Source organism: Nansenia antarctica, assembly GCF_963989245.1.
Source record: "Nansenia antarctica genome assembly, chromosome: 16".
Lineage (NCBI taxonomy): Eukaryota > Metazoa > Chordata > Actinopteri > Argentiniformes > Microstomatidae > Nansenia > Nansenia antarctica.
In genome coordinates this window covers 21,598,204-21,611,257 of record NC_137686.1, presented here as the reverse complement: position 1 = coordinate 21,611,257, position 13,054 = coordinate 21,598,204, and the positions used below count along the sequence as shown (strand labels likewise).

Genomic DNA, 13,054 nt, shown 5'->3' with positions numbered 1-13,054 from the left:
GCAATTAAGTGACACTCGATGGGCATGTCGATTTATAGCTCTACGTAACATTATGGATAGGTTGCCTGCCCTTAAGCGAGTACTGCAAGAGGTAGCCCATGGTGAAAGCAATGGTGAAAGATGTATTGAGGCTCGAGGTCTGCTGGCACAGATAGATCGTGAATTCATTCTGCATCTGGTTACACTCTGTAAAGTGTTTGAAGAAACAAAACCTCTCTCTGATATGCTACACTACAGTCTTCTCCATTTGACTTTTCAAAAGCTGTTGATTTAGTTGAAGCAACGGTTCAGACATTGAACGACTTCAGGCAGGAGTCATTTTTTGATCACCTGTGGGATGAAGTGTTGAACATTTCTGAGCAATGTTCTATTGCAATACAGCCAGCTGCAAAACGACAAAAAATGCTAAGCTCTAAACTCAGTGAACACTGTGTGCTGACTACTGTTGGTCACGGAGAGTCAGAACCAGATAAAGACGGGTTTCGTACAGCCTTCTTCTACCCCGTCATTGATCAGATGCTCAACGAGCTTAACAGACGGTTTTCAAAGACGAACTACTGTGACATACTGAACAGCATCCAAGCTCTAAACCCCAAAGGTGACGCATTTCTGAAAGAGACAGCTCTGCTTTCATTTGCTCGATTGTATGATTCAAATATTGAAGGCATGGTGACTGAACTACATCTGTTCAGACGAATGTTAGAAAGGAAAATACAGACCGGGATGCAGAGACCCGCTAGTACAGTAGAGCTGATACAGTTCATTGAGCCTTATAAAGAAGTGCTTTTTGAGCTCTTCAGACTCTGCAAAATAGCAGTTGTGATCCCAGTGAGTGCTGCTTCTTGTGAGCAGAGCTTTTCTACGCTGAAGCGGGTGAAAACTTACCTCCGGTCCACCATAACCGATGAGAGGTTGAGCAGTCTGGATGTATTAAGTATCGAGTCTAGAAGGGCAAAGGCTTTGAATCTTGAATCATTTGTTGACCGGTTTGCCAAAAATCACAAAAACCGCAGAATACAGTTGCTGTAATGTGAAATTCTAGAAAAGAAAATATAGATTGGGATGCAGATACCCTCTAGTACATTAGAGCTTGTACTGTTCATTGGGCCTTAAAGAAGTGTTGGGAATAAAGAAGTGTTGCAGCAAAGAATGTGCTGTAACTTGAGCTGAAGCTAACAGGAATGTGTTTTTTATTTTGTTTTCAATACTGTAATTTAATAAAAATTGTCACTTTCACTGTAAGTTACTGAAACAAATGTTGGGGTTAGGGTTAGTATATGTTGGGGGGGGGGGGGGTTCTGCGCTATTACTTTATATACTGAAGTAAACCATTTTGAAAGCTTGAACATTGTCTTTGTCTCTTTTGTCCCGGGTCGAATGTGCCTCTCTGACAATACAACTGGCCCTAGCCTGGCCCCCCCAGTAAAATTGGCCTAGAACTGCAGGAATAATTCTAAAGGTTTCATGAATGTGGCTATCATTAATTGTCATTAGAAAGACGGTCATACAAATTCAAATGTTATAATCTACATTATAGTAGTTCAGATAACCTATTAATCTGAATAGATGTAATAAACATGTTTTTCTGACAGAAAGAAACAACTTTTAATAGTGTAGTTTAGGGATGGCATTATCATATAAACGCCCTCATTGAACAAGTAGGAACATCTTCAATGCAACATACTGCACCTTAACATAACCGGATACATCCAGTTCCAACCCTGAAAAAGTTTAGGCAGGAACTTTCATTTAGTGTTTTGTCAAAGCTCAACAGTCACTGAAGATATTCGAACACAAACAAAACATACTTTAAAATAGACCGCTCAAGGAAGAACCTTGGTTATGTGTCCAAGGCTAACTGGATTGTAAACATAATGTTATAGTGCTCATGGTGAGAAACAGCTTGACTATATTTGGTGGCGGTCAGCAACTTTCTTTGCAAGTTGAAGCAGGGAGTTGTATCGGAGTGTCTTGGTCTTCCATGAGTTGGGGAGCCCTGAAAGACCAATCTGTGTAGATAAAAACAAGACATCAGAGTTACTAATTTGGCATCTTTTGACTTGAAAATATCAAGCACAGCTAGTCTTGAAAAATGCAGCCTTTCCCCATAATCTATTCCCCGATAACAAAAGGCCTGACTGTAATGTAGGCCTACTTTAAGTCATCAAATCACATAAAAGTCATGGTGTCCTGTCCATCCATACCTGAGCCCCGAGACAGGCCCCGATAAAGGAGCTTCGGCTACAGGTGCACCCCCCACAGCTCATGGTCTCCCTGATAGCTTGTTCGTAATCGTCAGCTGTCAGGACCCCATGCAGCGCTGCTTGGAACGCACCGGGCAAACCTGGAGCAATCATAACATAGTGGGTTAGGGTTAGGCATGACAGACATGACATGATTTAATGGAAGGTAGGAGGCAAGGACATGTTAATGGAAGGTATTTACTCCCCCCCCCCCGGATCCAGAGATATTCATATAACATTCAGGGCTATAGCCCCTAACAACCTCACTGGTCCTAAGTACTAACAAGTGTCCTAAGCACGGATAACAACTTTGTACTTTGTACATATAAGAGAAGTGATATAAGAGCCCTGAGCCTACTTTCCATTTAAAATCGGAGCTTAATTGAAATGGAAAGAGAACTCTTGTTGTGTCCCTGCTATTGCAGCGGGTTGTGGGCGGTGACAGAGCTTACCTCGTGTATTCGGAAACACCGTGGGGATCACCTCCTTAGGAGTTATGGATAAATTCTCCTTTACTTGATAAATGTGTCCTGAAAGGTTAGAATTGATAAGAAATATGTTAGATATTTTAAGCATTATATCTCCTAAAAACAACGCCCCAAACATTGTGAGAAATGTACTATCGAATAGAACAGTGGTTCTCAACCTTTTTTGGGCCAGCGCCCCCCTGTCCATTATCCAGGTCTCTTACCGCCCCCCATCAAAAAAAGTTGGCTTTTTTTCTTCCCTGAATATTAATGTTGACTGTTGATGATTAATGCTGACGCGAAAGGCGGAACACAGGTGGCTCAACATTCGACTCGGACCCATTAGAGCGGAACACAGGTGGCTCAACATTCTACTCGGACCCATTAGAGCGGTACACCGCCGCTGGCTGAAGCGCGAATCGCGATTGGAAAAGAGACTTTGACCAAACTCTTGTTACTCTGACCAGAAACACGCGTTGGGAGACGAGCAACACTATTTTATTTGCGTAATCGTTACAAGGTAAGACTTCTGATCAGGAAATGTGTTGTTGATTAGTTAACTTAATAGGGGCCAGATTAAACGGCTAACAATTTGCCTGCAATGCATTAATACTTGAGCTTTGCGATACTAGTGTTTGGAAGAATGGTTCACCTGAGCATGCTATTCATTCGTCTGCATTGGTTTAGCTATATTATAGTTTTGAAATGAAAGCTCAAATGCTACCACAACACACATTAATTCAAGCAAGCCAGCAATAGTATATTCATATTCGGGGTTGCTTAAGTGTCGTGCATTCCAAGCATGACCCAGTTCAAAAAGCGGTATAAAAACATGGTTTTCACCAGATACGAGGAGGAAGAAGGGCTTTGATAGTCACCAGTTGTTTTCACAGACTGAGATTATTTGTTTATTTACATTATCTGTTTTCTATTGTTGGTAAATATGTAAATACATTTGATTTAATTTAAAAAATATTATATTAATATTGAAACTGCAGATTATTAATTATTCATCTCTGAGTATTGGAGAAGGGGTAGGATTAAATAATCTTATGCTTCTTCCTACTCCTTTTCGGACATGTGAAGTAAATAGTGTTTTTTGTTTTGTTTTTTTCTTGTTTTTGTTTGGTTTTTTCTTGTTTTTGTTTTGTTTTTTCTTGTTATAACTATTTCTTTTTTCACATGTTCGAAATAAAGCTTTCATTCATTCATTCATTCATTCATTCCTCTCCATTGTTTTTGGTCTACAGTTATCAACAAAATGAAGAGAAAAAAGGACATTAGATCTTATTTCGCCCCCGGAAATAAAAAGGACAATGATGAGGCAGACTTGGAGACAGAGCCAGATGATCCAGGTGTTGAGAGAGCTGCAGAGGAACAGCAGAGAGCGGACAGCACCACAGAGAGGAAGCCAGAGGACAGCACCACAGAGAGGAAGCCAGAGGACTTGTTGCTAGTTGGAGAGACTGATGTTCAAAGTGAGGAGGACACACTTCCAGAGCAGGAAGGAGAGACAGATGAAGATCCCCAGAGTGAGGCTGAGGGTGGCCGACAAGCAGAGTGGGAGACCCAGACAGACGGTACATGTGCATCCACAAGCATTGGACCATCAGGTTTGTGATGTGATGCCAAAAAATATTTGCCTGCTTGTAAAGCAGTGTAATTACAATTCATATGTTGTGTATGTATGTGTATGTAGATGCGTGTAGTCTTATGATAGATCAATGACATGAGGGAGAATATGATGAATCTATATCACTATAGATATCCCGTTGGTATTTCTTGATTGCTATGGTGTACGTGCCTTATATGTTTTGGTTTGTCTTTCTCCACAGATATCAGCAAATGTGAAGAAGACCCACCGATGCAGCCAAACTTGAAATTGTTTCCAAGGACCTTGATGGGGGACAGGAGAAGGAGCTTCAAGGCGGCCTGGTACAACATTCACCCCTGGCTTGAGTATTCGAAACGATCAGACTTTGCGTATTGTTACGCCTGCAGACATTTTAGCCCTCCTAATAGCACAGACACAGTATTTGACTCATCATCCGGATTCAAAAACTGGAAGAAAGCAACCTACAGAGAGGGGGGGTTTGCAATCCATGCCAAGTGTGAGCGACACAAACAAGCGATGATTACATGGAGGGACTATCAGAGCGCTGGAACAACTAATGCAACACTGGCTAATGACTTAAACAAGAAACATAACAAACAGGTTAGAGAAAATCGTGATTATATAAAAACAATAGGGGAAGTGCTTCTACTTACTGCCACACAAAACATTGCTCAAAGAGGACACAATGAGTCCGCAGTCTCAGATAATGGGAATAAAGGGAACTTCATAGCAATTCTAGAGACACTTGCTAACCATGACAAAGCTGTTAAAAAAAGGTTGACTTCCATTCATAATACAAGCAAAATCATTCAGAATGAGGTTTTGGATAGAGTTGCAGACATGGTTCGAACTGAAATTATAGAAGAAGTGAAAAACAGTGAAGTCTTCAGCGTCATGGCAGATGAAACCAAAGATCAGATTGCTCTAGTACTCAGGTACTATTTCAATGGAGCTATCCATGAGAGTTTTCTCCAGTTTGAATCTGCTGAGAGGTTAGATGCAGCAGGGCTTACTGAGAAAATAATCCACATATTGGAAAGTCATGGTCTCGAATACAAAAACAACCTTGTAGGCCAAGCATATGATGGTGCTGCCCTCGTGAGTGGTAAGCATTCAGGGGTCCAGGCTAGAATTAAAGAGCAAGCAAAGTATGCCTTTTACATCCACTGCAATTCCCATTGTCTAAATTTAGTTTTAGTAGATACAGTCAAAGCTGTCCCGGAGGCAGGGGAGTTCTTCTCCTTACTAGAAAAACTGTATATGTTCACATCTGGGTCATACGTCCATCCTAAATGGCTAACTATACAAAGAGAGATGTACGAAGGTGCACCAAGAGAACTCCAGCAATTAAGTGACACTCGATGGGCATGTCGATTTATAGCTCTACGTAACATTATGGATAGGTTGCCTGCCCTTAAGCGAGTACTGCAAGAGGTAGCCCATGGTGAAAGCAATGGTGAAAGATGTATTGAGGCTCGAGGTCTGCTGGCACAGATAGATCGTGAATTCATTCTGCATCTGGTTACACTCTGTAAAGTGTTTGAAGAAACAAAACCTCTCTCTGATATGCTACAGTCTTCTCCATTTGACTGTTCAAAAGCTGTTGATTTAGTTGAAGCAACGGTTCAGACATTGAACGACTTCAGGCAGGAGTCATTTTTTGATCACCTGTGGGATGAAGTGTTGAACATTTCTGAGCAATGTTCTATTGCAATACAGCCAGCTGCAAAACGACAAAAAATGCTAAGCTCTAAACTCAGTGAACACTGTGTGCTGACTACTGTTGGTCACGGAGAGTCAGAACCAGATAAAGACGGGTTTCGTACAGCCTTCTTCTACCCCGTCATTGATCAGATGCTCAACGAGCTTAACAGACGGTTTTCAAAGACGAACTACTGTGACATACTGAACAGCATCCAAGCTCTAAACCCCAAATGTGACGCATTTCTGAAAGAGACAGCTCTGCTTTCATTTGCTCGATTGTATGATTCAAATGTTGACGGATTGGTGACTGAACTACATCTGTTCAGACGAATGTTAGAAAGGAAAATACAGACCGGGATGCAGAGACCCGCTAGTACAGTAGAGCTGATACAGTTCATTGAGCCTTATAAAGAAGTGCTTTTTGAGCTCTTCAGACTCTGCAAAATAGCAGTTGTGATCCCAGTGAGTACTGCTTCTTGTGAGCAGAGCTTTTCTACGCTGAAGCGGGTGAAAACTTACCTCCGGTCCACCATAACCGATGAGAGGTTGAGCAGTCTGGATGTATTAAGTATCGAGTCTAGGAGGGCAAAGGCTTTGAATCTTGAATCATTTGTTGACCGGTTTGCCAAAAATCACAAAAACCGCAGAATACAGTTGCTGTAATGTGAAATTCTAGAAAAGAAAATATAGATTGGGATGCAGATACCCTCTAGTACATTAGAGCTTGTACTGTTCGTTGGGCCTTATAAAGAAGTGTTGCAGCAAAGAATGTGCTGTAACAGGAATGTGTTTTTTATTTTGTTTTCAATATGTAATTTAATAAAAATTGTCACTTTCACTGTAAGTTACTGAAACAAATGTTGGGGTTAGGGTTAGTATATGTTGGGGGGGGGGGGTTTCTGCGCTATTACTTTATATACTGAAGTAAACAATTTTGAAAGCTTGAACATTGTCTTTGTCTCTTTTGTCCCGGGTCGAATGTGCCTCTCTGACAATACAACTGGCCCTAGCCTGGCCCCCCCAGTAAAATTGGCCTAGAACTGCAGGAATAATTCTAAAGGTTTCATGAATGTGGCTATCATTAATTGTCATTAGAAAGACGGTCATACAAATTCAAATGTTATAATCTACATTATAGTAGTTCAGATAACCTATTAATCTGAATAGATGTAATAAACATGTTTATCTGACAGAAAGAAACAACTTTTAATAGTGTATTTTAGGGATGGCATTATCATATAAACGCCCTCATTGAACAAGTAGGAACATCTTCAATGCAACATACTGCACCTTAACATAACCGGATACATCCAGTTCCAACCCTGAAAAAGTTTAGGCAGGAACTTTCATTTAGTGTTTTGTCAAAGCTCAACAGTCACTGAAGATATTCGAACACAAACAAAACATACTTTAAAATAGACCGCTCAAGGAAGAACCTTGGTTATGTGTCCAAGGCTAACTGGATTGTAAACATAATGTTATAGTGCTCATGGTCAGAAACAGCTTGACTATATTTGGTGGCGGTCAGCAACTTTCTTTGCAAGTTGAAGCAGGGAGTTGTATCGGAGTGTCTTGGTCTTCCATGAGTTGGGGAGCCCTGAAAGACCAATCTGTGTAGATAAAAGACATCAGAGTTACTAATTTGGCATCTTTTGACTTGAAAATATCAAGCACAGCTAGTCTTGAAAAATGCAGCCAATGCACTGTTTGTCTTTCCCCATAATCTATTCCCCGATAACAAAAGGCCTGACTGTAATGTAGGCCTACTTTAAGTCATCAAATCACATAAAAGTCATGTTGTCCATCCATACCTGAGCGCCGAGACAGGCCCCGATAAAGGAGCTTCGGCTACAGGTGCACCCCCCACAGCTCATGGTCTCCCTGATAGCTTGTTCGTAATCGTCAGCTGTCAGGGCCCCATGCAGCGCTGCTTGGAACGCACCGGGCAAACCTGGAGCAATCATAACATAGTGAGTTAGGGTTAGGCATGACAGACATGACATGATTTAATGGAAGGTAGGAGGCAAGGACATGTTAATGGAAGGTATTTGAAATGGAAAGAGAACTCTACCCTTGTATCCCTGCTATTGCAGCGGGTTGTGGGCGGTGACAGAGCTTACCTCATGTATTCGGAAACACAGTGGGGATCACCTCCTTAGGAGCTATGGATAAATTCTCCTTTACTTGATAAATGTGTCCTGAAAGGTTAGAATTGATAAGAAATATGTTAGATATTTTAAGCATTATATCTCCCAAAAACAACGGCCCAAACATTGTGAAACATTACGAAACAAATGTGCTTAAAATTCCTTTTTAAATACAGAAGCCCTCCCTGAAGAGGAGGAGGGAGGTCCCTCCCCGGGCAATTATTCCATCGAAAATAAAAGACTAAAGCCTTTCATTCCGTGACTCGGTCACATGACATGAGTGTAGCGAAGCGCTAGTGCTCTGGGCCTCACATACCAACCACGGCTTTGTCCAGCATCTGGGGCTGCTTCCTGTCCGGGTCAGTGAGCTGATCGAGCACAGAATCCAAGGCGTTTGGACTGGGACCGTTCAGGATAAAATGCTCCAAGATCCTAGAAGGAAAAAAAAAAGCCATGTGCCTTTTAGATAATGTCATACACACCTTGTCTGTCTGTAATGCTGTATTCCACTCTGTGTGATTTGTATTTTGGGTGATTTGTCTGTTTGTCTGAAAGTCAGTGATTTTTTCCAATCTGGAATACAAGTGTATTTGTGTGATGATCTATAACACACCCCACATTTGACTAAGTCTTTGAGAGCCATTTATGCCATTGTTCATGTACAAAATTCTGACCTAGCTGCTGCCAGAGTCTCTGCTACGCACGCATCACTGTTCTGGGTGACACGAACCGCATCTTCCACCTTCTCCAGCATGTTAGGTTTCCCAGCATAAAAAGCCACAATAGGAGCCAGCTTTGCTATTCCATCCACCTGGTTGTCTGTGTCACAGCCTGTAGAAATAAATGTAGTATTAAAAATCTGGGATAGTAAAGGTGTTCTCTTGGATTCTTGGATGTTCTCATGGATTGCAACTCTATGAACTGTATGTATGTATGCATGTATGTTGTCTTACCTGTCTCTTCCTTGCCTGCATCCACATTCTTTATGAAGTTCTTTAAACTTCCGTGTCTCCATGGTCCCTCAATGGGCAGTTGAGGTCTGGGACCTTACATGATATAGAAAAACACTGACTCAACCTTTCACTTAAAATATACAGTATGGACACTGAGTATTAGAGTGAAGAGTGTATTCATCCTTCATCAGTAAGGCGATGCTTATTGCTCACCTCCCCTCTCTCTGTATGGATCATTGACAGGGGTGTCATACTCTGACCCAGGCCCAAAGAACTTATATGTGCGCTTCCTCAGATCATCAATTTTCAGACCTGGCCAGTGGTGACAAAACAAGGCTTTAGACTACACCAGTCACATCAATCAATCAATCAAACTTTATTTATATAGCACAAGTCATGCATTGAATGCAACTCGGAAGTGCTGAACATAAAAAAACAATAGTAAATAAACTACAACACAATAAAACAAGATAGAATGAAATAGATAAAATATAACACAATAAAAGTATACACAAAAGAGTCACATGCACCAACCACACGATCATAATAATGTGCACCATCTTTAGAATAAGCACAGGTGGTTTGTTTGGAGCAAAATATCACCGTTACGGAAATAGTCACACTACCTCCACATTCAGTCAAGGATTCCAGCAGCACGTATGCCTGGTCTCCATAACAGCTCTGGTTGCCCGTGGCCCTCTTGTAGAACGGGTTGGCAGACTGAGGACAAAACTCAGGGTGAGTATCCTGGACTAGTAAACCACTCAACTTCTGCAGATCGTACACCCAGTGGAGAGGCTGGGCTGCAACAGAGGAAACAGCAGAGATGTTACTGCCACAGTTCGAACTGGTGGAACAGGGTCTCAACAATTCTTGGTAAAGTCATACAGGCTAAATATAAATTGAGATAAGCTCCCTCACTTGGGACTCTATAGATAGCACATCAACATGCATATTCTCATACAGTACCTAGTCAAAGGTTTGGACACACTTTCCCATTTGACTGGTACTATATAAGCTTAGACTTTTCAGTTAAGATTTGAAAGGGTGTGACTGTCATCAAACTGCTGCTAGGCATTCACATGATTGCATTTAGTTCATAATTACCTGCTGCATCTGCAATAGCTGATCCAATGATGGCTCCCAGAGCTCTGTCACCCAGAGCTAAGGCCATCTGTAACAGATAGAACTTCAATCTGATCAATTAAATCAACACGTCTGTCATTTAATTACATAATTGTTGTGGCACTACAGGGCCTGTTTGAGGTTTCTAGTCATACCATTCAATACTGTTGTTGAAACCTACAGTAGGGAGGGAGTGACGCGCAGGGCACAACGACTATAAAAACACTACAAACACACAACATTTTGACTTGCTGAAGAACCAGTACATCCATTAGATTGTCACAGAATTGCATTATATTCATATTTTCATATGTTCATATTCCGGAATATGGCATTCCGATACAAGAACATTTGTGGTGTTTTCATATTACATCACAGAGCCAAAATGATATGACCATTTTAAAGAGAAGAGCTAGGGCTTTTAAATGGTATCAATATTTCTTTTATTATTTGAGAATAACTATCCTTTATCCAGCAGATTTCACACAGCAATCTTTACAAAAATCTTCTCCGGCTGCCATACTCCATCAGAAAACTGCATTTTAAACCATTACATTTAACATTACAGTATGTTACCTTGGGATCTTCTTTTCAAAGATAATATTCTTCACACACTGCAGCTGTCTGAATCGTTGTTATGAAACATTACATTCGCTCTCTCATTGGATAGCATTGACACAGGACGTTTTGCGTAAAAGCGGCTCCTCCGTACGTTTGCACGTCTCCAGACTTCGCATGCATCGAATCAGTGCAGGGGCACCGCATGCATTTTCAGAGATCATTAAGTATTTATGCCAGGGAGGTATCACTACAACGATCGGCTTCCCTGTCTATCCAGCTACTATACTGATTCACGTAAGAGCGCAATACAACGAATGAAGCGGTCAGTTTGTGGAATAAAGGCAACCACAACAAACACGCCCATAACTAGGGATCGCTGAGACAACTGCTCTGTAATAGGTCACATTATGTGAGTTCAACGCGTTGATTGGTTTTCTCCGTGCGAAAGGCGGGACTACAATCTCGATGAGTAGCGCAATATCTGGGTTGCCAGATTAGTAGAAAGTCTCTCTACAATCATAGGAAAGAAGGGGCATTCCAATACTCTTTCAAGAATAAGAAATATATATCTATTTCAGAATGGGACATTGAGAGGAAACTTTCCACCATCTCATATTAAGCATCATGACATTATTTTATATATTTTTTAAAAGAAATTGTCAGGCTGATACATTCTCACATAACAATCAGTGAAAGATAGTTATTTCTAATGTTCACTTACACAGGACAGGTACTGTTGTGTAAATCCCCCATAGGTCAAAGGGGATCTATGGAATGGCAACCATTTCCCCTCTGATGGTCTTGAACAGTCCCTGGAAACATCTTCTACCCCTAGCTCTTTAAACAGGGTGACAAGGGAGGCAGTGGTGATGGCAAGGGACCTTGAACACTCAGCTTCCTTCCTGTGTTTATCAGATATCTGTCAACTGACTTGTCCCCTCACTCTGATGAGAGCAAAGCAGCCTGATCTTTTGCTTCTGCGTCATTTGTTTTAAACCAGTTAATGACTATCAACCTGAACATTTTGCTTTTTTTTTTTAGAGAGAGAGAAAGCATTTGCATCGAGATATCATAGATGTTTAACCTCTTTAAAGCAGGACTTCTATGTAATAGGCCTAATTTTCTTAGTTTTAGACGTGATTTCATTGAAACAAAGAGATCTTAGCCCCCCCTCCCCGCCACAACATCCATCAGATTAAGACAAGTGAACAGTCACAGGTTTAGTGACTAATCCATATGGAATGTCTGCTTTAGGAGAGATTGTGCCTATAGGAGTAGGCTAATATAGGCCTTTCCAACATCAACATTTGAGAATGTCTAATTTGTGGTGTTTATCATGTAAAAAATTACTCAGGGGCTTAGTAAAGATAACTCCCCAAAATCTATGATTTTGTTGAAGAAAATTCAAGTTTCTACATTCATATTTACATTAATATGTCTAGTACCATACTTAATTTGTCCCACAAACATTAGATTTAGAAATAAATATTCAATGTAGCCAACTGCATAATCTCAACATATCTTTTTTGGTACATTCATCTACTATTATATTTATATTTACTTACATGTATACATGTGCTTAACTGAAACTCATGACATGTTCGACCACCCCAACAAACACATGAACACGAGAGCAGATGTAAGGAACCAACATTACAGGTACATTGGTTAGTGAGATAATGCACCACAAAGAACAGAAATTCACACACAATATAATCACAATAACCTATATTAACCTAATCAATGGCAAATGATTGGTGTTGCATAATAGTTTAATCAAATACTCATAACCACATTGAAGAAATAATGCTGTCATTTTGAATGCCACTTTAGGCCTATAGCTGTGAAATGATACAGTGACTGAGACTTCTATTATAGGAGGGCGCAAAGAAAACAGGTAAACTATTTATAGAGTTTTCGAATTTAATTGACTGAATTTAATTTGAAAAAAGGAATAAAAGACGGAAGAGGAAGTTCAAGTGAATTTAGGGTTAGTTAGTGCTCGCAGTCAAGTGAAGTCAAGTGAAGCATGCTCAGCTGAACTGACGGGCTGCTGTTTCACCGATGCGCACGCCTCCACGGAGCTGGAGAGGGAAGTAACGGTTCTGCATTCTCGCAGAAGTCTTCATTAGAGTGACGGGTTTTAATGTTTATATCTGAGTTAAACATGTTGTTTCACATGTTTTTATAGACGGAATAATCGTTACATTATTCAGTCTGCATCATCATTACGGACACA

At 40.7% G+C, this 13,054-nt stretch overlaps 1 protein-coding gene across 2 annotated transcripts; it reads right to left on the bottom strand.

Annotated features, from left to right (window-relative positions):
- Nucleotides 1–1,633: 1,633 nt before the first annotated feature.
- On the bottom strand, nucleotides 1,634–10,884 carry LOC308171809 (crystallin J1A-like). 2 transcript variants are annotated; one of them, XM_080546697.1, is made up of 10 exons: nucleotides 10,831–10,884; nucleotides 10,237–10,303; nucleotides 9,756–9,932; nucleotides 9,343–9,441; nucleotides 9,130–9,222; nucleotides 8,851–9,007; nucleotides 8,493–8,608; nucleotides 2,696–2,773; nucleotides 2,205–2,344; nucleotides 1,634–2,009 (listed from the first exon to the last, which is right to left on the bottom strand). In XM_080546697.1, the coding sequence occupies exons 2-10, from the start codon at nucleotides 10,301–10,303 to the stop codon at nucleotides 1,908–1,910; spliced, it is 1,029 nt and encodes a 342-aa protein (XP_080402823.1). In that variant the 5' UTR covers nucleotides 10,831–10,884; the 3' UTR covers nucleotides 1,634–1,907. The 2 variants fall into 2 exon arrangements, with proteins under 2 accessions (XP_080402823.1, XP_080402822.1); XM_080546696.1 differs by lacking the exons at nucleotides 1,634–2,009; nucleotides 2,205–2,344; nucleotides 2,696–2,773 and adding exons at nucleotides 7,251–7,639; nucleotides 7,841–7,980; nucleotides 8,150–8,227.
- Between the last annotated feature and the right edge of the window lie 2,170 nt (nucleotides 10,885–13,054).

Excerpts from the sequence above, each read along its gene's own strand:
- LOC308171809 (XM_080546697.1), bottom strand. The coding sequence starts at position 10,303 with ATGGCCTTAGCTCTGGGTGACAGAGCTCTGGGAGCCATCATTGGATCA. Across the intron at positions 9,442-9,755 it reads ATCCTTGACTGAATGTGGAG|GTCTGAAAATTGATGATCTG; the intron begins GTAGTGTGACTA and ends ACCACTGGCCAG. Across the intron at positions 9,223-9,342 it reads TCCATACAGAGAGAGGGGAG|GTCCCAGACCTCAACTGCCC; the intron begins GTGAGCAATAAG and ends ATATCATGTAAG.